This window comes from Rana temporaria, chromosome 10 (genome assembly GCF_905171775.1).
Source record: "Rana temporaria chromosome 10, aRanTem1.1, whole genome shotgun sequence".
Taxonomy (NCBI): domain Eukaryota; kingdom Metazoa; phylum Chordata; class Amphibia; order Anura; family Ranidae; genus Rana; species Rana temporaria.
Genome location: NC_053498.1, coordinates 18,260,764 through 18,286,748, shown reverse-complemented (window position 1 = coordinate 18,286,748; position 25,985 = coordinate 18,260,764). Strand labels below are relative to the sequence as shown.

At 42.6% G+C, this 25,985-nt stretch overlaps 1 protein-coding gene across 2 annotated transcripts in view; it reads right to left on the bottom strand.

Annotated features, from left to right (window-relative positions):
- Nucleotides 1-25,985, bottom strand: part of GRIK5 (glutamate ionotropic receptor kainate type subunit 5) — a 447,945-nt gene that overhangs the window by 40,857 nt on the left and 381,103 nt on the right. For both annotated transcript variants that reach the window (XM_040327322.1, XM_040327323.1), the window contains exons 14-16: nucleotides 22,801-22,910; nucleotides 4,077-4,250; nucleotides 177-342 (exon numbers count right to left, since the gene is read on the bottom strand). In XM_040327322.1, the coding sequence (XP_040183256.1) occupies nucleotides 177-342; nucleotides 4,077-4,250; nucleotides 22,801-22,910 (450 nt within the window). The remainder of the gene's footprint in view (nucleotides 1-176; nucleotides 343-4,076; nucleotides 4,251-22,800; nucleotides 22,911-25,985) is intronic.

Genomic DNA, 25,985 nt, shown 5'->3' with positions numbered 1-25,985 from the left:
ATATATACGACTAAGAAGCAAAATGTATGATTGGACTAGGAAAAGTACAACCAAGATCCCAACTAATTCCAACCCAAAGAAATATAAGTTGGCTAATGCCATTTAATTTCACCTCGAGGGTTTAATGCAAGTCAAAAAAGTGTCATGTTTGTATGTAAGAATACGGATGTACAAACCTGGAAGAAGGTCATGGTGGACCCACCATGAATGGTTCCATACTCTATATTGGTTTGATCGGCAAGGTCATCAGCTGATTCGATAGGGACCTCCATTCTTTGTACGGTCAGGAAGGCAGCAAGGTTGGCAGTGTAGGAGGAGATGATGATAAGTGTGAAGGCCCACCTAGAGAGAAGCCCAGGAGTAAGTCAATCAATATCATATATACCAACACCATCACCTTCAAACTTTAGGGGGGCCAGACTGTGGCCAGCAGGAGTAGAAAAGGTCCTGGTGTCAGTGGGAAGAATAGTGCCCCATGGCTGGTGCCAGTGGCAGGAATTGTGCCCTATGGTTGGCGTCAGTGAGAGAAATAGTGACCCATTATTGGTGACAGTGGGAGGAATAGTGCCCCGTTGTCTGTGTCAGTAGGAGAAATAGTGCCCCATTGCTGGCGTCAGTGGGAGGAATAGTGCCCCATTTCTGGCGTCAGTGGGAGGAATAGTGCCCCATTGTCTGTGTCAGTGGGAGGAATAGTGTCCCATGGTTGGCGTCAGTGGGAGGAATAGTGTCCCATCATTGGTATCAGTGGGGGAAATAGTGCCTCATCATTGGTGTTAGTGGGAAGAACAGTACTCCATCATTGGTATCAGTGGGAAAAAAAGTGCCCCATCATTGGTGTTAGTGTGAAGAATAGTACCCTATCATTGATGTCAGTGGGAAGAATTGTGTCCCACCCTTGGTGTCAGTAGGAGGAATAGTGGCCCATTGTCTGTGTCAGTGGCAGAAACGGTTGCTGACTGTGGGGGGGGGGATAATGCCCCCAGGGGTGGATAACTGCAAACAAAGGGCCACATCTGGCCACCAGGCCGCAGTTTGGAGACCACTGGCCTACACTATTCCATACAAGGGCTGGTTTCAGAGAAAGTGAGGCCTGGTACATAAACTTAATTGCAAGGATGTACTCATGGGCGTCCGCTCCATAGGGCAAGGGGGGTCGTTTGCCCCCCCCTGGAATCGCCAGGGAGAACCAGGAGCAGGGCCGCTTTAAGCGGCGACTTCAGTGCTCCCCTCCTTTTGTCCTCCGGCGCTCGTATCGTATGTCATGGAGCTGGGTTTGTGTGCAAGGTCCCGCCCCCCTAGTTCGGCTCGTCTGATAGTCTTCTAGTGTTCCGCCTATCACACGAGCCGAACTAGGGGGGCGGGACCTTGCACACAGACCCAGCTTTGTGACATACGATACGAGCGCCAGAGGACAGAGGGAGAGGAGCGCCGCTTTATATCGTTTACCAGCCATGTGCTTTGTTTGTTCCAACATCTGTTGCCACAGGTAGCACTAGACTATTTTCTGATGTGTTTTTAGCAAGTCTGGAACCGCAGAGCAAACACAACACAGAGTTGCAGCCTACGGCATAGTTTCTAGTTGTCCCTTATTTAGAGTGCCTGTCCCCCTTCTGGAATCAAATCCATTTGTCCCTCATTTCAAAAGGTTCCTCTTTTAGACCTGAAATAAATATACTGTCAATATAGTGTAGTGTTTCAGTCAAGGGAAAGGGGTGCTGTGTAATGTAAAGGGGTCCAGTGGTGCAGGGTGCTGTGTAATGTAAAGGGGGGCAGTGATGCAGGGTGCTGTGTAATGTAAAGGGGTCCAGAGGTGCAGTTGTGGAGAGGGGGTACACAGTAATGACAAAGAGATATGAAAGATGCAGGGGGCACAGTGGGGTGTTTTTACATTTTAACATGGGGGGGGCACTTTTAACCCCCGCTAGTGGTCGAAGAAGGGGTAAAATGCGACTGTGTATCGCCGCTGCCGAAGCACGCCCCCCCCTGAAAAGATTTCAGCGGACGCCCATGGATGTACTATTAATAGTTTGAATAGACCACCAAAGATAGTTATACCTTTAATTCCTTGATGGCTAGCCTGCAAGCTCATTAACTTCCATCCTACCAGTAGTAATACTACAGGGACTGATATATAATTAGAATAATATAACTATTATTATATGGCATTATCTTTCAAGCTACATCAGACTTGACGCAGATAGCCCAAGAGAACTCAAGGATGCTTGGACATGTTGTCTTATTTTCAAAAATCGACACACCAAAGGTAATTTAAATTTTCCCAGCACAGGTGCAAGTAAATCCTTGCAGTATATGTAGTAGATTTTTTTTTTCCCCAGCAAATCTGGAATATTTTAATTGTTTTTATAGCCAAATTGTTTTTTTTAAAGTTTTGGATAGATCAGGGAAGTGTTGGAACAACTGTCAGTTTTTTTGCTGCCCGAGTCCCCACTGAGGAGATTTACAGTCTTTATTTGTCCCGATGTCAACCAAAATAAAAAGTGATATAATTTCTGACATTTTACAGTTTTCACCAGAACAGGGGAGATGAGGGGAAATCTTCCAACAGCAACCCAAATCATGACATGTTGGCAACAAGGTGAGTATAAAAGCTTCTTCTTTATTAATTCCAAGAAGTAAAATGTCCCATAGAGCAGCCAATGCTAACGTGTTTCTATCAAAAAGTGACCTTACTCATAGCTAGGAGTGTTATGCCGCGTACACACGACCGTTTTTCGGGTTGTAAAAATTACGTTTTTTTTTTATGTCATTAAAAATGATCGTGTGTGGGGCTCCAGAGCATTTTTCACGACATAAAAAAATAGGCATTAAAAATTTAGAACATGCTCTAATTTTTCACGTCGTTTTTAATGTCGTAAAAAATGGTCGTGTGTGGGCTTTAACGACGTGAAAAAACGGCGCATGCTCAGAAGCAAGTTATGAGATGGGAGCGATCGTTCTGTTAAAACTAGCGTTCGTAATGGAGTAAGCACATTCTTCACGCTGTAACAGACTGAAAAGCGCAAATCGTCTTTTACTAACACGAAATCAGCAAAAGCAGCCCAAAGGGTGGCGCCATCCGCATGGAACTTCCCCTTTATAGTGCCGTCGTACGTGTTGTACGTCACCGCGCTTTGCTGGAGCATTTTGTTTTTCACGATCGTGTGTAGGCAAGGCCAGTTTAACAATAATCGGGTTGAAAAAAACTTGTTTTTTTCTAGACCATTAAAATTTACATCCCGAAAAACTGTCACGTGTACGCGCCATTAGGGTTTAATTCTGTATGGAACATTTTACTCATTGGAATTAATAAAGAAGAAGCTTTTATACTCACCTTGTTATGACATGTCGTGATTGGATGTCTATTCACAAGCAGATGGAGACTGCTGGTCTGGCACTGTGAAGTTTAAGCCTTAACCTGAGAGTTTCTTATCAGGTTGCAGCACCTTAATCCCTCTTTGAACTGTATTCCAACAGGAACACCTGTTTGATTGAAAGCTGTCTGATGCCACGTACCCATGGTCGGAATTTCCGATGGAAAAAGTTAGACAGGATTTTTTCATCGAATATTCCGACCGTGTGTGTGCCTCATCGGACTTTTTCCGTTGGAAATTCCGACGACTTAGAAAGAGAACATGTTCGGAAATTCCATTCATCTGTATGGAATTCCGACGGAGAAAAAAATATGCATGCTCGGAAACAATTCGACGCATGCTCAGAAGCATTGAACTTCATTATTCTGGGCTCGTCATAGTGTTGTACGTCACTGCGTTATTGACGGTTGGAATTTGGTGTGTCTGTGTGTATGCAAGACAGCTTGAGTGGAATTCCGTCTAAGTTTATTCTGACAGGAAATCCGATAGTGTGTACGGGGCATTAGAGAATTCCCCTCATGTTTAAGAAATTTCTTCTCACTTCCTGTTGCATCTCCAGGACAGAATGAATGAAAATATTCCCAAAACTTGAAGAGTTTTTAACCATCTCCTATTTTATTTAAAGCGATAAAAGGTTTGGCATAAATGTTGCCCATCCAGTTGCCCATCCATGGGGTTCCTCATTTCACCAAGGATGAAACTTACCAGACCCCACTGACGCATCTTGTCGACAGTGCTCTAGGCATGACCTCTGAACCCTGCTGCATAAACCCTCCTACAGGGAACCACAGGCTGTTCCCCAGTGTGTATTGGTTCTCAAGGATGTGGTGGCGCTCACGAAGGCATGGGTGTGGGTTGTACCACTCATAGGGACTCAGTCTGATGGAGAAAGACAACAAATGGCAATCATTAACTTGATAGCAATACATTTTAAATAATAACAAGGTGGTAAAAGCACACAAGCTGGTGGACCACTCTCATTATCGACATTGAATGAGAAAGTTGACCTACTCTAAGCAAGATCTAAGTTGTATTATAATTGTATAAAGGTTGGTTTAAAACTTGATCAAGTAAAGTAAAATGACCATGTACATAGCAACCAATCAGGTTTGCATTTATGTTTTCTTTAACCTAAAATGCAATAACATCTGCAAGCCAACTGTTTGCCAACAGGAAGATCGAGCCATTACAGGAAACTAAAGAAGGCCATATTCATGCTAGGCCCACCAATGGCCAAAATTTGAACAAGCACCACTAACCTGGATAACGTGTTTTAACAATCAACTGAGCGAGATGAAAAATGAACTGCCAACCTGTTTTGGTATTTGGCCTGTCGGAATATTGTAGCCAACAGCCAACCTAAAATGCCAACCTAAAATGCAATAACATCTGCAAGAAAACTGTTTGCTAACAGGAAGATTCGGCCATTACAGGAAACTAATAGTAGCCCTAGACACCAATGCCCAAAATTTGAGTAAGCACCACTAACCTTGAAAAACATGTTTTAAAAATCAACTGAGTGGGGTGAAAATTATTGGCCAGTCTGTTTGGGTATTCGGGCTGTTGGAATATTGTAGCCAACAGTAGAGATTCATTCGTCCACACTGTTAACCAGATGGAAAGTTGATGATCTTCTCTCATTCAAGTCAAGCTGAACGAGGGAAAATCAAGCCATGTACGGCTACCTTAAAGCGGTGGTTCACCCTGCTGAACAACATTTCAGCATAAAATTTGGCATCGTAGCGCGAGCTACAGTATGCCGCTCTTACATTTTTTAACCCCGTACTCACTGTTTAATCGTACATAGACGATTCCGTCTGCCGCGGGGAATGGGCGTTCCAAGCAAGAGGGAGGGTGATTGACGGCCGACTCTGGCACGTCACGCTCCCCGAAAACAGCCGGAGTAGGTCTCGGCTCTTCACGGCGCCTGCGCACAGGCTATGCGCAGGCGCCGTGAAGAGCCAAGCCTATTTCGGCTATTTCCGGAGAAGCGTGACGCGCCAGAGCCGGCCGTCAATCACTTTCCGTCTGGATTGGAACGCCCATTCCCCGTGGGCAGACGGAATCGTCTAGGTCGGATTAAACAGTGAGTACGGGGATAAAAAATGTAAGACCGGCATACTGTAGCTCGCGCTACGATGCCGAATTTTATGATAGAATAAAAAAAAAAAAAAAAAAAAATTTATTCTAGGGTGAACCCCCGCTTTAAAATGTATTTCTTGAGCCACTGGCTAGCAGGCTTGTGGACAGTGTATACATGTCACTTAGGCCAGTGGTTTTCAATATTCTCAATTTTACTGAGACCAGGGCTATGTAAATTCTTCCAAAACCTTCCATGCCCCAATAGTAACAAAATGTTTACTCACACAATAAAAGTACGGGAATACAAAATATGTATTGAAATGTTGGAAGGCTCTGGATGAAGCTGGAGTTTATTGTGAGGAGATGGAGGTAGTTAGGGGACTCTGCAGAAAATGTGGTGGCCCTGTAAGCAATGACATTTTTGGAGGGAGCTGAGGGCACTGTAGGGGCATTGTGAAAGACTATAGGGCCCTGGGGAGGCCAGGGAACACTGTTGGAGGTTCTGGGCACTCTGAGGGGGCTGGAGGCTTTGTAGCAAGCTAGAAGAGACTGCAGGGTGCTGGGGGACACTGTGGGCTCTCTCAGAGGGTCTGGAAGCACTGTGGGAGTTTGGGGGGTCCTTCTGGTCACTATTGGAAAATTATAGATTTAGGAAGCCCAGTTAGGTTTCTATCCTATATATGGTGAGGAGTTTTAGGGTTTGTGCCTGCTTTAGAGGAAACAAACTTTGTTGTTGTTTCATTTCATAAGAATTACTGTTCTTGGTTTTGAAGCTTTGAGACTTTGAAGAGCTTTGAGAAGAATAAAGGGCCAGATTCACATAGAATTACGTTGCTCCACGGCAGCGTAACGAATGTGATTTACGTTACACCGCCGCAGGTTTACAGCGTAAGTGCCTGATTCTCAGAACTCTTACCTGTAAACTTGCGGCGGTGTAACGTAAATGCGCTTGGCGCAAGCCCGCCCAATTCAAATGGGGCGGGCACCATTTAAATTAGGTGCGTTCCCGCGCCGAACGTACTGCGCATGCTCCGTCGGGTAAATTACCCGACGTGCATTGCGCTAAATGACGTCGCACGGGCGTCATTTGTTTTGACGTTAACGTAAATGGCGTCCAGCGCCATTCACGGACGACTTATGCAAATGACGTTGTTTTTTAAATTTCGACGCGGGAACGACGGCCATACTTAACATGGCTTACACCACCTAGGGCTCAGCCCTAATTTTACACGGCGTAACTCGACGGAAACAACGTAAAGTTAGATTGACGGGCAGCGCGGACGTTCGGGAATCGCCGTAAGTATTAATTTGCATATTCTACGCCGACCGCAATGGCCTCACCACCTAGCGGCCGGCCTAGAATTGCATCCTTAAGATCCGACAGTGTAATTCAATTACACCTGTCGGATCTTAGGGCTAGCTATGCGTAACTGATTCTATGAATCAGTCGCATAGTTAGGACGGCCCTAACACAGAGATACGTTGTATCTCTTTTGTGAATCTGGCCCACTGTCTCCATTTCTACAGGTAGGTCCTGCTGCTGTTTGAAAAGGCCGACTGCTGGACGAACACTAATACAGTACCAGAGCTGCCTATTTGTTTGTGGAACTCGTGGACAGACGGTTAATTAAGGAATGGAGCGGAGTTTAGTTAGCTCAGACAAGCATATGTTTTCTTTTGTTTTGTTTTTTGCTAGGGATTTGTTGTACAAAGCCCTCCTACATTGACAAACCTACTTGGAAAATTCCTGTGTGTCCCTGTTCATGCATGGTTTACTGCTGCCCAATACCAGTTGATCCTGTCCCTCTACAAAGGTTACTGTTTTGCGATGAATGAGCCCTTTTATTTTAAAACTGGAACAGCATATTTAGCCTTCATCTATGCAATAAAATAATTATTATTAAAATGAATAATAAAAAAAATGGCATGATAAAACTAAAAAATAAATTTGCAATTAAATAGCAAATTTTTATCTGTGACATTTTGTCAGGTAGGGCTGTATATCCCAATCAATTTCAACATAAACAAAATATATACGGTAGTTAAAGGAATGCCTTGTTGATCTCTGGATTTCCTGGTTGTCTCAGGCTTCAGTACTTTATGAGTTACTGTGCATTAAGCAACTTACTGTGAATTAAGGTTTTCATCTTTATTTTCGCAAAATAAGGGTCAAAAGTTAGGGGGCTTTGTTAGTTATTTATTATTTCGGATTTGCTAATTTAAGAATTTTTAAATTTTCGATTTTTCAAATTTATGAGTTTTCAAATTTATGAATTTTCTAATTGATGAATTTTCTAATTTATGGAACATAATAGATTCGAATTTTTCCAAAGTTATGCTTTTATTTGAAATAACGAATTACGATCATAAAGAATGGCCCGTAAAAAAAAAGGAATGAAACTAACACATTTTTCGGCAGTGCACATGTCTACTCATAGTATAAAGTTTTGATAAAGCTAAAGGAGATTGTACAGAGAGTGCACAATCAGATTATACAGTGTATGGCTTCTTTACCACAGCAGAGTTGGGTAAATGGTAGAACAAATATATGGACAGCCGCACTCCAAAAAAACCTTGATGGTTGTCTTTATTGTAAAAAGGATAAATAAGCATTACAAATCACAGCAAAAAATAAGGGATGTACAGCCAACGCGTTTCGCACTATTAACTAGTGCTTAGCCATAGCAATGTTGGGTGGTGGAGGCAGCAGTACAGGTAAGTATTACAATTTTTCTTTATTTTCCTTCATTCTATTTATATCGAAAGTCACTTTAAGAGTGAGATAACACTCAATGCTAATCTACAGAGGATTGTACAACAGACCTAACAAGAGCGACGGAGGGATGGAGGGATTTAGATCTGAAAGACAGACAGCTGGGAGACGAGACCGTGTCACTCCTATAGTATCCGGCGTTAAGATGTTTTTATGCAGCCCTCCGAATAAGCATCTGCACAGCTCAGCGAAAGCAATTATTCACAGCGCACCTCCTTGAACACCATCATCCCTTGGACAGCATGATCATCAACATGCAAATTTACTATCGTGCTCTCGGGACTTTGATGAATAGGCCCCATAATCTTTTACAGTACACTGCCTTTTCCATTTCAGCCGCCTTTTTCTCTCACTAGCCTGATGTTACTGCCACGGCAATAGATGTTTTGGAACCTAAGTAGCCGGAGATCAATACATTATTATACCTGGTGTGACTGATAACCCTACGGGATGGAGTGCTTGTTGAAGAGAATATACTTGAAGGAGCTTGTGTCGTTTGGGGAGATTAAAAATATGGTGCAAACCAAGAAAAAAGTAAAAAGAGCCCGAAAGGCAAGCACTGACTTTTTTTTAAATTTTGTTGTGTAAGGTTTAACCACTTCAATACCGGGCATTTTCACCCCCTTCCTGCCCAGGCCAATTTTCAGCTTTCAGCGCTGTAACATTTTGAATGGCAATTGCGCGGTCATGCAATATGAAATTTTTATATTTTTCCCCCACAAATAGAGCTTTCATTTGGTGGTATTTGATCACCTCTGCGGATTGAATTTTTTGGGCTATAAACAAAAAAAGAGCGACAATTAAAAAAAAAACAATAGGGGTTATTTACGAAAGGCAAATCCACTTTGCACTACAAGTGCACTTGTCAGTTGAGTTGTACCCCCTTGCAAGAGCAGTAAGTGAAATCCTCTCTTACATAAATGGTCAATGGCAAGAGACTCCCTAAAATTGGGAGTCAATGGGTGAATTGGTCGTAATTGGAAAGAGCCCTTTACTCTGGTCAGTGGAAAAAATGCTCCTTACATTGCTGGTTAGTGGAAAGCATGCTCAGTACAGAATGTTCTAAATATTGGTGGCCAATGCAAAGAATGCTTCCTGTACAGATAGCTCAAAGATCATTTGGTGTCCATTGCTACTTATCTGAGGTTGGTAGTCAATTGGAGAAGGCTCCATTTAAATTGGTCGTAATTGGAAAGAGTCCTTTACTCTGATAGTCAATGGGAAGAATGTTCCTTATATTGATAGTTAGTGGAAAGGATACTACGTACCAGTGGCGGCCTATCCATACGGGGCACAGGGGTGTCGCCCCCCTAATCCAGCAACATCTGGGGGAACCTTAGGGTGTTTAAAGGAACCGTGGTTGAGAAAGCCTGTTCTAACAGGAACTCAGATCTCAGCAGCAAAAAAAGGAATTTGGAGATTTGAAGGAAGTTGAAAGCAATAAAAGTTACATGCTTGAATAGATTTTTTTTAAAACCGCTGTTTAATGCTGCTTTAATGATATCTAATTTGTATGAAAGAATCCAATCAGTTATCATAAAACCACTTTGTTATTTTTTATTTAAAAAGGCATTGTAAAAAAAAAAAAACTCAGTTGCATTATGCAAAGAGATGAGTCCTTCTGATATTACATTTAGTCAACATTCGACAATCTGCATTTTCTGAGTCTTGTAGACTTCCAACGTTACCCAATTTGTAATTGATTACTATTATTTGAATGCAAATTTTCTGACACGTTTCATTGAAGCTACAAAAGTATGTAATGGTGCTAATCTATACGAGTTTTATACAATGCTGATTGCTGAATGTTGACAATATGTACCGGTAATATCAAAATGACTGATCTCTTTGCACAATGCAGCTGAGTTATTTTTTAATTCTTTTAATGATTTTGTTCAATAAAATATAACTAAGTGGTTCAATAATTTAATAACAGAATGGATTTCTTTGTACAAGTTAGATACAATTAAAGTCACAATTCTCACGCTATGAGAATTTTTTTTTTTTTTACAAATGATGTGGATATTGTACAATTAAAAAAAATAAGATAAATTACAGTATATTTCCATGCCATACTTAAAAACCATATTAACCCTTTCCGAGACACCTGATACTGTGGAGGATCAGGCGGCTAGCTTTTTGCAGGCTGGGGGGGGGGGAGGGGGAGGGCACGGTACCAGGGGAAGGTTGAGCTCTGCCACAGATTGCTCCCATTGTGGTGGCATGCTGGACATCTCCTGTTGCGGTTGGAGAACCCCCTCTAGTAATCCCTAGGGAATTTATCAGCATGGGACAGCGGTAACATATGATAGGAATCCTCCGGGAGGGAGGTCACAACCTCAAACCTAAAGGAGCTGTTTCCACTGTTCTAGGGAAAAATCTAGACTACGTTTATTTCGGCCTGCTAATGCTATTATATAACTCTAAATGTTTTTATAAGATATGCAACTGTGAATGTAGGCCTTGTAGGCCAACGATTTGGTTGTTACTATATGTTATCTTATTCCTGGTAAAAATGTATAAACATATTGAAAGTAAAAACCATTATAACATATGCAAATAAATACAATATAAAAGTCCATAAACCACCACCAAAAATTCTTGAATGAAGTGAGAGTGAAGTAATCCTGTTTCTGTGAAAAATATAGTGCTGTCTTCCACTGATTAATGGGCAAACATCCTACTCACCAAACTGGCATGACACCCATTACAGGTAGTCAAAAACGCATGGATGGCAAAGAGATGTGTTCTCCAAAGGAAAAATGGCGCCCAGAAAAGAAAGAACTGCCAACCAAGGTTTAATCATATATTAAAGAGAAAAGAGAGAACTTCTCATGGTGTAGCTTGTAACTATTTATTATTCAAAACAAAGTATCCACTTACAGTTAGGTATACTTTCAAAAGCCCATGGAACCAGGCAGGCACGCCGATCACGTTCCAAACGAATAGCGGAAGTGACTTGTCGTCAGCAACGTCTGACGTCGTCAGGGGTCATGTGATCAGGGGAAAAGTATCGCATGACCCCTGATGATGCATTGCATTGCTGACGAAACACTTTGGGTCATCTAGTGCGTGACACTTCCGTTATTTGTTTGGAACGCAGGTGTAACACGATTGGCGTTCCATGGGCTTTTAAAAGTATACCTAACTGTAAGTGTATACTTTGTTTTGAATAATAAATAGTTACAAGTTACACTATGAGGAGTTCTGTCTTTTCTCTTTGATATATGATTAAACCTTTGTTATGTTTCTGGGGGCCGTTTCTTCTATTGGATCTCTTTGCCATCCATGCGTTTTTGACTACCTGTAATGGGTGCCATGTCGGTTTGGTGAGTAGGATTATTAGAATTATTGGTGGTGGTTTTTATTTATATTGTATTTATTTGTATATGTTAATATGTTTTTTGTGCACAGTATGGAAATATAATTTATCTTATTCTATTTACTTATTTTATTTATTTATTTTTCACCTAAAGACCTGTGGTCTCACCACGGCTGCTCTTTGTACCAACTGTATTATTAATTTTGTATTTTAATAATGTTGTAACTGGTCCAGGGTGCGCGGCTCAAAAAGTTTTTTTTTAACCCTATTTATCATTATACAATTAAACACATGGGGATCCGTGTATAAAATAATTGCTGTACGTAGGAGTCAACCATTTACACAGGCACGGGGGATCTTGACTGCAATGCTTATTTCCTAGGATCGTCAGCGCCATTCAGTAGCAATAATGCAGTATTTTTCCTGCAATGCCGCAATCAGAAAAAAAATACAGAATTTTTGCCACTAGATGGTGCTGATGATCACAGGAGATAATTGCATTAAGCAAACGGTGGTGAAGCTCTGTTGTGCTTTTGCAAATAACTGACACATTCGTAAAGAAATCGGCCCGGATTCACAAAGGACTTAGGACGGCGTATCTACAGCTACGCCGCCGTAAGTCCGAATGTGTGTTGTCGTATTTCGGCGCCTGATTCAAAGAATCAGATAAGCCGGAATTTGGCCAAGATCCAACCGACGTAAGTCTCTTACGCCGTTGTATCTTGGGTGTATATTTACGCTGGCCGCTAGGGGCGCTTCCATAGATTTACGCGTATAATATGCAAATGAGCCCGCCACCTTGATATACGTCGTTTGCGTAAGGTGTTTTGTAGTCGTAAAGTTACCCCTGCTATATGAGGCGCAGCCAATGTTAAGTATAGACGTCGGACCAGCGTCGAATTTTACGCGGTTTACGTCGTTTGCGTAAGTCGTACGTGAATGGGGCTGGGCGTAGGTTACGTTCACGTCGAAAGCATTGAGTATTTGCGATGTGATTCTGAGCATGCGCACTGGGATACGTCCACGGACAGCGCATTTCAATACAACACGCCCACTGCCTTTTTCATTTGAATTACGCAGGCTTAAGCCGGCCCATTTACGCTACGCTGCCGTAACTTAGGGCGCAAGTTCTTTGTGAATACGGTACTCGCCTCTCTAAGTTACGGTGGCATAGCGTATATGAGATGCACGATTCTTTCTGAATCCGGGCCATCATTTTTATACATAGACCCCACCTGTTTAATTATATACATACCTAATAATGATATACATTTCTTTTTCCTAGCTGTCTTTGGTCTGGTTTTGTGACCTCATGGGTTGTCCTCACCCTATGGTGAAAGGAAGGTCCAGACTTCTGCCACATATTGATGTAGCCGATTTACATTTTCTGCTACGTTCTCCTATAAGCCCAGGCTGGAGTGATAATATACCCTCAAGGGCAAGATCAATGACAACCTGGAATCACAGGAAGCGGTTTGATTGGCGCTGTTTGTTATTCATCTGGGCAGACAAGCTGAAAGGGACTGGAGAGGCGTGTAGGGGAGGAGATGAGTACTGCATAAAATATATATATTTTTTAAATGCACAGGAGCAGCACTAAGGGGTTGATTTACTAAAGGTAAATAGGCTGTTCACTTTGTAAAGGAATTTGCACATTGCACAAGGAATTTTCCCCAGAGCTTAGAGAATGTGGGGAAATGTCATTATTCCAAGATTACCCAATCACTTGCTAGAAACATTAAAACTATTTGTTTTGCTTTCTCACGGTTGGATGATGAAAGCATAAGTTCTCCACATTCACTAAGCTCTGAGGAAAATTCCCTTGCAAAGTGAACAGCCTAGCAGGAACAAAAATTGTCTCTGGACAGCCGCACTCTGAACAAGTTGTAGCCTTTATTAAAAAAAAATATGACTAAGCACTAGTTTCAGTGCGAAACGTGTCAGCAGTCAGGTTTTATTTTATGTTGCTGTGACTTGTAGTGCTGTCCTTTTTTTTTTAATAAAGGCTACAACTTGTTCAGAGTGCGGCTGTCCAGAGACAATTTTTGTTCCTGCTTTGCTAAGTGCATTGCCTGCACCTGAGTTGTCTGCAACGGAGGATATTCATCTGGGTTCCCACCTGGAGCGGCTACTCCCTTTTCCCTTAAAGTGAACAGCCTGTTTGCCTTTAGTCAAAAGCTGATTTTTTTTTTACTAACATGTTATCCTTACCTGCTCTGTGTAGTTGTTTTGCACAGAGCAGCCCGGATCCTCATCTCAGGTTCCCCACCGGTGCTCCTGGCCCCTTTCTCCTACCAAGTGTCCCGCACAGCAAGTAGCTTGCTATGAAGGCACCTGAGTCACTGTGTCCATTCACACATGGAGTATGGCTCGGCCCAGCCCCCGCTCTCTCCTAATTGGCAGTGTATGGCAGGGAATGGCTTTCTCAGCCAGTGAGGAGAAAGAGACCCGAGAGAGCCGCTGATAATATGCACATTTCTGGATCAGGTTCAGGTAAGTACTGGGGGGGTGCTGGGGAGGCTGATGCACACAATTTTTTTTTTTACCCTCATGCATAGATTGCATGAAGGTAAAAATTCTTCTCCCCCCTCTCTCCCGTTTCTTCTCCTTCTTTTGCAGCCTCACCTTCCCTGCTCCTCCGGAGATGATTGTGTAACTGGTGACACTATCCTACATGTTCCACTGTCATTAGTATTTTTAATGCCAATATGCGCTTTTCCTGCATATGTGTATATTTTTGCCTGATTTACCCACAGTAAGATACATTGAGCATTGCATTTTGTATCCTGGATTGTACCTTGTACAATTCCAATAAAGCACCTTTGTTTTGTAGAAATAAAAAAAAAATCTTGAGCCTTTACAACCACCTTAATCAACCTCCATGTCACCTTGCCCTTCCAGAGCAAACTGACCTTCCAAAGGAACTTTCCCCCAGAGCTTAGTGAAAGAGGTGAAGCTCTGCTGTTTGCCTTTAGTAAGTTAACCCCTATGTCATTCAAAGCAAAGTGACAGTGGGGTTGATTTACTAAAGACAAATACTGTTCACGTTGCAAGGAAAGTTGCAATTTGCAAGGGACTTTTCCCCAGAGATTATTGAATGTGTACCAAAAAAAACAATTACATGCAGGGAAATATTTTTTTTAAAAAAAAATGCATTTTTAATTGCACATGAATTGATGATGAAAATCAGCATAGCTGCGATTCATTCACTAAGCGCTGGAGGAAATTCCCTTTGTAAAGTGCAACTTCCCTTGTGATGTTAACTTCTCTTTCATAAATCAACCCCATGGTCTCTTTAAAGTGGTAGTAAACCTCACCAATTTTTTTTTTTTTTAACCCTGCAAGGTAAAGGCATGATGTGCTTGTATGCATCGCATACTAGCACATTATGAAATACTTATCTTAGAACGAAGCCCTCTAGTGGTGCGCTGTCACCGCTGAGAGGGCTTCCATCTTCACCCGGTCTTCCTTCTGGGTTTACATGCTCTGGCTGTCTGATTGGATGTGCCACGATAATGTTACTCCCACGCATTTGCACGAGAGTCACGGACCACGGCACAGGGCTCTGAAGGGACACCACGGGAATGCCATCCCTTTATAGAGCATGCGCAAGTGACATCACCGGCTGCATGCAGGGTGAATATCTCCTAATGAGCTGTACACACGATCGGTTTTCCTGTTGGAAAAAGTCAGATGAGAACATTTGGTCGGGAATCCCGACCGTGTGTATGCTCCATCAGAAAAACTGCTAGAAAAAGATAGAGAGCAGGATCTCTTTTTTACTGTCAGGAAAAAATCAGATCGGAATTTCCAATCGTGTGTACAAATCCCAAAGCGTAATATTCCTACGCATGCTCGGAAACAATTTGAAGCATGCTCAGAAGCATAGAACTTCATTTTCTCGGCTCGCCGTAGTCTTTTACGTCACCACGTTCTTGGCAGTCAAAAGTTCACCGAACTTTTGTGTGACTGTGTGTATGCAAGGCAGGCTTGAGCGGAATTCCGTCGGAAAAAACATCTACCTTTTTTCCGATGGAAAAAACGATCGTGTGTACGGGTCTTAACAGTGCAACTTTGGGAGATATTCACAGTACCTACAGGTAAGCCTTATTATAGGCTTCCACTTTCATATGTGTTTTCTGCAGCTGCGTGTTTAGCTGTTGGGCCAGATATAAAGAGTGAAAACTGGATATGAATGATTGAGCGCATATTTTGTACGGTGCTTGTTGTTTACTCTTCCTGTGTTTGAAGAGCGCATCTAGCATCTACACTCCAAAACAAACAGAGCTGTGTGGGGAAATTAGCCGTGTTTCATGCCTTCGGGGTTCCGATGTCTCGCATTCGGCAACCTAACAAGTTTTAATTTAGCAGACGTGTACCCGAATAGGTCAAATATATTGTAAATCTAAATAGGGCTTTCGTAGGCAAAAGCTGCAATTTGTTTCTAACCTGTTCTTTTCCGGAGAGACTTTTTTTCTCCATTATCAGGGCTGATGTATAAAAAATTTAATTTTAATTAAAAGGTTTGTGCTGCCAGTAACAAATATGAACTATTATTTTCTCCAACAAATCAGGTTGTTTTGTTGACATTGGTTAAAAAAAAAAAGTATGTATTAATTCAAAGTCCTTCCTATTACCCTCAGACTCCTCTGGGTCTTCAAACTCTTTTTTTACTGCTCTGATCTGACTTCCTGTTAGAGGGTGGCTACGTTCATTCTTCATGTTCCCACTTTATGTAGGAATGTAGCCACCATCTCCTGCTCGCTCTAAAGATGGAAGATGGACTATGGAATGTATAGTGTGCATAGAGCAGTGCACATGACCCCAGCTAATGTGCACAAATACTGTAGATGCTGACTTTAAATAAAAAAACAGTTACCAAGCTCAGGTATCCAGTGCTGATTCTTCGCAATTTTTTGGGTCCCCGGCAGGGCCGATCCTAGGGTCACAGGCGCCTGGGTGCAGAAATATTTCGCGGTACAGGAGAATCAGGTTCCTGTTCCCGGGCCGGACTGACAGGAAGTGCACACACTGAGTGTTCACTTCCTTTCAGTCCGGCCCCGGGAACAGCAAACTGAATCTCCTGTACCGCGCAGTTATGGTACACGGCCGACCGGACTGCAAGAGGACGCAGCGTTGCGGCAAGGGCCCTCCCTGCTGGGGCCCCTGTGCGGACACCAACATCTGCCGGCGTGTGCGTGTGAGGATAGAGGTTTTATTTTGAATCCACAAAGAATTTGCGCCGTAAGTTACGGCGGCCTAGTGTATCTCTGGCGGCGTAAGGGCGCGGAATTCAAATGGATGTAATGGGGGTGTGTTTTATGTAAATACGTTGTGACCCGACGTAAACAACGTTTTTTTGAACGGCGCATGCGACGTCCGTGGGGGTATCCCAGTGCGCATGCTCGAAATTAAACCGGAACCAGCCAATGCTTACGACAGTGACGTCATTCTACGCAAATTCCTATTTGCGAACGACTTACGCAAACAACGTAAAAAATTCAAATTTCTACGCGGGAAGGACGGCCAAACTTAACATTGAGTACGCCTCATAATAGCAGCTTTAACTATACGCCGGAAAAAGCCGAACGCAAACATTGTAAAAAAATGCGCCGGGCGGACATAGGTTCGTGGATCGCCGTAACTAGCTAATTTGCATACTCAACGCGGATTTCGACGGAAACGCCACCTAGCGGCCGCCGAAAAGTTGCAGCTTAGATCCGACGGCGTACTAAGACGTACGCCTGTTGGATCGACCCGAGATGCCGTCGTATCTTGTTTTGTGGATACAAAACAAAGATATGACGCAGGAATTTAAAAATTACGCCGGCGTATCAATAGATACGCCGGCGTAATCCTTTTGTGGATCTGCCCCTATATCTGCAGCAGGGGCTTCATCCATCTGTGCTAATTAGCCTGGATGGAGAATCTGTTTTTGTTTTAATTAATATACAGTAAATGAATATATAGATATAACTAGATATCTATAGATATCTAGATATCTATATACAGTAAAACTTTGGTTTGAGAGTAACTTGGTTTGAGAATGTTTTGCAAGACAAGCAACATTTTTAAAAACATTTTGACTTGATATACAAGCGATGTCTTGATATAAGAGTAACATCATGTCACAACTGAATATAAAAGAGAAAAGAGGCGCCTCTAAGGCCTTGTACACACGGGCAAACATGTACGATGAAAACGGTCCGCCGGACCGTTTTCAGCGTACATGTCTGCCCGGGGATTTCTGTATGATGGCTGTACTCACCATCATACAGAAATCCGCGCGTACTCGATACGCGGCGACGAGGCCGTGCCGTCGCCGCGACCATGACGCGGCGACGTGCGCGGCCCTGCCAGTTCAATGTTTCCACGCATGCGTCAAAGTCATTCGACGCATGCGAGGGATGGCGGCCGCTCGGACATGTACGGTAGGTCTGTACAGACGACCGAACATGTCCGACGGACAGGATTCCAGCGGGCTGTTTCTAAACAAGTCCAGAAATATTTGCCCACTGGAAAAAGGCCCGGCGGCAAATGTATGCTGGAATCCTGTCCGCTCGGCTGTACAGACGACCAAACATGTCTGCTGAAACTGGTCCGCGGACCTGTTTCAGCAGACATGTTCGGTCGTCTGTACGGGGCCTAAGTGTAGCAATATGGTTCCATTTAATGAAGGTACAACATTTAGCAACGTATTGCAATCCCCTTGTGAAGGCTTCCATTTGTGGATGGACATTTTATGGTAACACAACCTATCACATTGCTATAATCTTTGTATATGGACTATAAACCCAAGGACTGATGATTAAATGGTTGTGGAACGAATCATTAGAGTTTCCATTATTTCTTATGGTGAAATTTTTTTTGATATACAAGTGCTTTGGATTACAAGCATGTTTCTGGGACGAATTATTCTTGCAATCCAAGGTTTTACTGTATATCTATATATATCTATATAGATATAGATAGTTAAAGATATATATATATATATATATATATATATATATATATATATATATATAGATATGTATATATGTATAAACTGTGTGTGTGTGTATATATATATATATATATGTGTGTGTGTGTATATATATATATATATATATATATATATACACTGTATGTTATGATAGAAGTGTGTTCAGAAATGTAATTGAATCCTCCAAGGCTACTTTTTTGTTCTGCAGGAACACGTACAGTTTTTCTTTAGAATGTATATTATTTCCTGCTTTCCTGTTTTACACTTATATTTCACTCTTTGAGTTTTTTTTTTTTTCAGCCACTCAATATAATGACAAATTGCTAGTCCTTTTTGGTGTTAGTGGAGCAATTATTGGCTTCAGTCAGACAAAAGCAATTGATTTGCTGAATTTCTCTGTTTGCAGAGAAAAGGTCAGCTCAGTCGTCAAAAAAACAAGAATCCGAGATGTTCAGGACTGATGAATTAGAAGAAAATCATCAGGCGGCATTGACAGTAAAATCTTATGTCCCGTCTTTATTCCGCATTAAATAGTACAGAGTTAAAAACAGTGCCTCGGAGACTCTAGTTGTCTATTTGTTTTTACTGTTTCAGTAGCTGAGTATAACTAAGTAGACTTCACGTAGTGCCACATGTGAAATAAGTCTCTCATAAAAGGGTAAATTATCTTCAGGTATATGTCATTCATCAGAGGCGGCTCTTTAACCAGTTAGCAACCGCCCTATAGACGAAATACGTCTACAAGGCGGTTGCTTAATTCTAGGAGGGCGTCAATGTACGTCCTCCTAGAATCGCGCTCCTGTGGGGCTCACGGGAGTCTCCGTGACCGCCGGGTCCTCCGGACCCGACTGATCACGGATCACGGTAAATCGCCGCTAATAGCGGCGGTTTACCACGTGATCGCTCCGTCCAATGACGGAGCGATCACTAGTAAACAAACCGGCGTCATGTGATGACGCCGGTTCCTCCCTCTCCTCTCTGTACCGAACGGTACAGTGTGAGAGAGGAGAGGGGAGAGAGCGGAAGCAGCAGCAGCTGCTGCTGCTGCTGCGGGCTGGATCTGTGACACATGCAGTCACAGATCCAGCCATCGATCCCTCCCTGTGCAATACTCTGCAGTACCAGCCATACTCTGCAATGCCCCCATACTCTGCAATGCCCCCACACTCTGCAATGCCCCCACACTCTGCAATGCCCCCACACTGTGCAATACCCCAAAATACTCTGCAATGCCCCCACACTCTGCAATGCCCCCACACTGTGCAATACCCCAAAATACTCTGCAATACCCCAAAATACTCTGCAATGCCCCAAAATACTCTGCAATGCCCGCAATACTCTGCAATGCCCGCAATACTCCGCAATGCCCCGCAATACTCCGCAATGCCCCGCAATACTCCACAATGCCCCGCAATACCCCGCAATACTCCGCAATACCCCGCAATACTCCGCAATACCCCGCAATACCCCGCAATACTCCGCAATACCCCGCAATACTCCGCAATACTCCGCAATACCCCGCAATACTCCGCAATACCCCGCAATACCCCGCAATACCCCACAATACTCCGCAATACCCCACAATACTCCGCAATACCCCACAATACTCCGCAATACCCTGCAACGTCGTCTATGGGGATTTTTAAGTAGCAAAGTTTGGCGCCATTCCACGAGCGTGTGCAATTTTGAAGGGTGACATGTTGGGTATCTATTTACTCAGCGTAACTTCATCTTTCACATTTATGCAAAAGAATGAAGAAAAAATACTAAATTTGCCAAATTTTATAACAGAAACAAAGAAAAATTATTTTTTTTTACAGAATTTTCAGTCTTTTTTCTTTTATAGCGCAAAAAATAAAAAACCCAACGGTGATTAAATACCACCAAAAAAAAGCTCTATTTGTGTGAAAAAAAGGACGAAAATTTCATTTGGGTACAGTGTTGTATGACTGAGTAATTGTCATTCAAATTGTGAGAGCACCGAAAGCTGAAAATTGGTCTGGTTATTAAGGGGGTTTACGTGCCTAGTGGTCAAGTGGTTAATTAGGCAAATTAGGCGGTTGCCTAAGGCCTCGCACTCACAGGGGCCTCACGGTTGCCTAACTTACCCGATGCATTACCCCAGTTTTGAGGGACAGGGGACCTTAAAGCTGATGTGCTCAGGCAGCGTTAAGAGCCCTGACTCAGGAGCGGGGCAGCCAGCGTCCCTAACAACCAGTGAAGATCGGTGGCAACACCTCTTGTGACGTCAGTGACCCAGCATGCCCTCAGTCAATGACGTCACAAGGGGGCGGGTTCGCCAGGTGACATCACCGGGTGGCCCCCGCCCCTTAGTTATTAAAGAGCAGGATCTGGGGGCGGCCTTGTTAAAGGGGGCTTCCAGATTCCAATAAGCTCCCCTGCCCGCAGACCCCCACAACCACCGGCCAGGGTTGTGGGGAAGAGGCTCTTGTCCTTAAATTATTCTTTTCCATCATGGGTGTGAGTGAGGCCCCATGTCAAGTTTTGCCTAAGGCCTCACAAAGCCTAGAGCCGCCTCTGTCATTCATTTTAGACAGCAAGCCAGTAAGTGAAAGCCCAAACCTCTGGTGTCTTCCACTTGGATTATTTGTTTTCTATATATTTCAGGGTTAAATTAACTGATCCTAAACTTATTGCAGTTAAATAGCTTCTTTTTATTTGAATTTCCAATGAGACCAACTATACTTACACAGCGTTGTCCAATACACTAGAAAAACAGCAATACCAAAGAATATATGCAACAAGGCTAATTTCATTCTATGGTCAAAAGTTTTGCATACCTGACCATCACACCTATCTATTGCGCCTCGTACACACGACAAAATCCATCAAGAAACTTGGTGGCAGAGCTTTTTTGCCGAGGAAAACGGTTGTGTGTATGTTTTTCGTCGAGAAAACTGTTGTGGAACAAGTTCTCTTTTTTCTCGTCGGGAGTCTCAATTTCCTCGTCGTGTTTCTCGTCAGGCTGGTTTACGACGAGAAACAGGTTAGTGTGTATGCTTAGAAACCCGCGCATGCTCAGAATAAAGTATGAGACGGTAGCGTACCTTCGGTAAAAGTAGCGTTCGTAATGGAGATAGCACATTCGTCATGCTGTAACAGACTGAAAAGCGCGAAGTCTCTCACCAAACTTTTACTTAACACGCAGTAACATGAGATTAGCAAAAGCAGCCCCAAGGGTGGCGCCAGTGGAATCAAACTTCCCCTTTATAGTGCCGTCGTACGTGTTGTACGTCACCGCGTTTGAGAACGATGAGATTTTGTCTTGACAGTGTGTACGCAAAGAAAGCTTGTCAAGATTCTCGACAAGCCTGACAAGGAACTCGTCGAGGAAAACGATGTTTCTTTTACGACGAGTTTCTCAGTCGTGTGTACGAGGCCTAATGCCCTGTACACACGATCGGTCCATCCGATGAAAACGGTCTGATGGATTTTTCCATTGGTTAACCGATGAAGCTGACTGATGGTCAGTCGTGCCTACACACCATCGGTTAAAAAAAACATTGTGTCAGAACGTGGTGACGTAAAACACAACGACGTGCTGAAAAAAACGAAGTTCAATGCTTCCAAGCATGCGTCGACTTGATTCTGAGCATGCGTGGATTTTTAACCGATGGACGTGCCTACAAACGATCGTTTTTTTCCTATTGGTTAGATATCCATCAGTTAAATTTTTTTAACAAGATTGAATTTTTTTAACCGATGGATAAATAACCGATGGGGCCTACACACGATCGGTTTGGTCTGATGAAAACGGTCCATCAGACTGTTCTCATCGGATTGACCGATCGTGTGTACGCAGCATAATAGTTTGGACATTAAGGTACAAGAATGGGTGCTGCACATGGTCAAGTTAGGCTTGTTTGTTTAAAAGAAGATAAAATCAAATTCTACAAATAGTTGAATAATGCTAATTATGTGTACTGAATACAATGCCTCAGGAGGTAAATTGCTTGATATTTCAGAAATCTGAATGGCATATAGAGCAAATCAATTCACGTTATTTCAGTGCATTGTTATATATAAAATATCCAAGCTTACTAAGGTTTTAACAACTAAAAATGTATTACGGTGCACAGGGATCATGCAGAAGTTCTGGAATGTCAGGTTGCACAGAACATTTAGGTGCAAAGGGCTCAGCATACTAAAGGTGATAAGGGTTTAGCACATTAGAGGTACACAAGGCTTATTACAGCAGATGTATCTATAGTTCAGTGCACAGGGAGGTTGGATAAACAGGGGTTATTACCTGGCTGCCAAGAACAGCACACAGCTGACGGCCAGATAAGCCAACAACATGAAGAGCCAGACAGCAGGAGAGAAAGGATCCAAGAAGGAGAAGTACCCAGGCTTCCGGCCCTGTGGGAGACATGGGAATATATACAGGAGGGAACATATGTATACAAGAGGCACACTGCAAGGGTTAGGGTGCACAAATACAAGGAGAGAGCACAGCAAAAAGGGTTTACATGTATATGAGAGATCACACTATGAAGACTAAAGCTCTATGGGAAAGGTAATTTTTGTTATGTGTATATACAGCAAATGTGTATGCATTAGAAATCCCATGTCGTGTGTGTGTGTGTGTGTGTAGTTATGTATTTATAGAATGAAGATTACAGTTTTAAATGTATACCTATGAACATTAAAAGGCAGTGTAAACTGGGTACACAATAACCATGAGGCCAGGGGGGGTAACTATAGCCACGGTAGGCCATGCAACTGGGCCCAACAGTGCAGGCAGACCACAGCTTCCCCATGTATCAGTACAAACAGAAAAGATGACTACACTGTCATTTTAACCTACTAGCAAATGTGTTCCAGGTGGACGGCCATGGGGTAGGTGAAGTACACAGTTCACTTCCTCACCAACAAAATGCCAAACTATGCAGAGACAGAAACAATAAGGCCCCGTACACACGACCGAGTTTCTCGGCAGAATTCAGCCAGAAACTCGATCGGAGCCGTATTCTGCCGAGAAACCCAGCTGTGTGTACACTTTCGGCCGAGGAAACCGACGAGGATCTCGTCGGGCCAAATAGAGAACATGTTCTCTATTTCCTTGTTAGTCAACGGGGAAACTTGGCTCGCCGAGATCCTTGGCGGCTTCACAAGGAACACATCGTTTTGCTCATCAAGTTTCTCGGCCGTTTGTACGGGGCCTTAGAGTTGTCCTGGTGGCACTTGCAGGCAGGCTAGAAGTCTTTTAATATACATGTGTTACTGACATCACACATGAGTGGTTGTGTGCCACCCCACTCATCCCTGTTACCATAGGCTGCAACCTATGTTAACTGTGCAGAAATTCAGCCCTGAGTCTGCTGTTAATTAGTATACTGCAGTGATAATAATGCTTCTAGAATGGCACAACTAGGAGTTAAAAGTTAAAAGTGGCACTCCAGGAAAGTCTTCGTTTTACAACCCCTGCCACATGTTATAGCTCCTGTGCTGGGGAGAATTCTTGTTACTTCAAGGTCAAAAGGACAGAAAATGGGAAGGCATTTCTCCAGTGGGTACACAGACAGCAGCAAAAACACCTTTTTCGTAGAGTACAAGAGGTTTACAGCCCTTAATTAATTTTTACTGTTGACTGTGGCCCTGTTGCCTGGATTTTCATCCCTTCACGTCCCAATCACAATGATCACGAAGTGTTGGGAAATCTTCCTGTACAGGACACAGACAGCAATAAATTAAATATAATTTTGCTAGATATCCAATTTTACTTTAACATGGTCTTTGGAAACCAAGACCATGTTAAAATTATTTGCAATGGATTCCTTTCACATTGAAAATATGTGTTCAAAATATTTCATTTTAAGAATGTTTTTTTGGTTAACTAATGGGTCAAATCGTCATAAATTTTTGACTGCAGTGATGAGAAAATTCAAAAAAGTAGAGTAGAAATTTTTTTGTGAACACATTTTCGAACAGTGTAATGCCGTGTACACACGCTCGGAATTTCCAACAACAAATGTTTGATGGGAGCTTTTGGTTGGAAATTCCGACTGTGTGTAGGCCCCATGGGACTGTTGAAATTTCCAACAACAAAAATTTGAGAGCTGGTTCTCAAATTTTCCGACAACAAAATCCGTTCTCGTAAATTCCGGGCGTGTGTAGACAATTCCCACGAACAAAATTCTACGCATGCTCTGAATCAAGTACGAGATGGAAGCGCTCGGTCTGGTAAAACTAGCGTTCGTAATAGAGATAGCACATTCCTCACGCTGTAACGGACTGAAAAGCACGAGGCTGAAAAACACGAATCGTCTCTCACCAAACGTCTACTAACACGAGATTAGCAGAAGGAGCCCTTCTATGGAACTTCCGTTTTATTGTGCCGTCGTACGTGCTGTACGTGACCGCGTTCTTGACATTCGCAATTTCCGACAACATTTGCGCGACCGTGTGTATGCAAGACAAGTTTGAGCCAACATCCGTCGGAAATGTATCCACTGTTTTGTTGTCGGAATGTTCGATCTTGTGTACGCAGCATGAGTGTTTTTCATTCGGGAAAGTTCATTTATTCCAAAAATACAATTTTAAGGGTAAATGAAAGCTACTCAAACATACTAAGAACTTTTGTATGACTGTTCGAACTTCATTAAAAATTGTACAAATGTACTCAGTAAAGCGGTTTAAAGAGCAATGGTGATGGGTCAAAGTTCAGAGACCTAAAGCAACCAACCAGAAATCTTTTTATATCTGATCTGACTGCAGTGCACTGAAATATGACTGGCTCTTTTCACTACCTTATTGACTACTCCTGTATGACTAGTATACATGAATAGAAATGAGCACACATGAACATATCCAAGTATGTATATCGCATTGTGCTGGGTATACACTTTCAGGGAAGGAGAGTCTAGGAAATGGATTGTGTATATACAAACGAAAAGTAGACAGGTGCATCTCAAAAAAAGTTTATTTATTTCAGTAAATAAACAAGTGCAAAGTGCACTTGAAATTGCACTGAAAGTACACTTTGAAGTGCAGTTGCTGTAAATCTGAGAGGTAGATCTTAAAGGAGGGGAAGCTCTGCTGATTTTATTATCCAATCATGTGCAAGCTAAAATGTTGTTTTTTATTTTCCTTGCATGTTCCCTTTGGATCTACAGCGACTGAACTGTAGTGCAACATGGATTTTCCTTTAGTAAATAACCCCCCATGAGTCTACAATATTGATTTTTTCACGATTCAAATTTTCTGTGATACTGAATTTTGGGTTTTCACTAGCTGTAAGCCATAATCATCAAAATTAAAAGAAAGAAATCACTCTGTGTGTAATGAATCTATATAATATATGGGTTTCACTTTTTGAATTGAACTACTGAAATAAATTCACTTTTTGATGATATTCTTATTTTTGGAGATGCACCTGGACATATCCAACATGTCTGAAAAATGTACACATCCTGCAAAAGAAGTTTACACAGG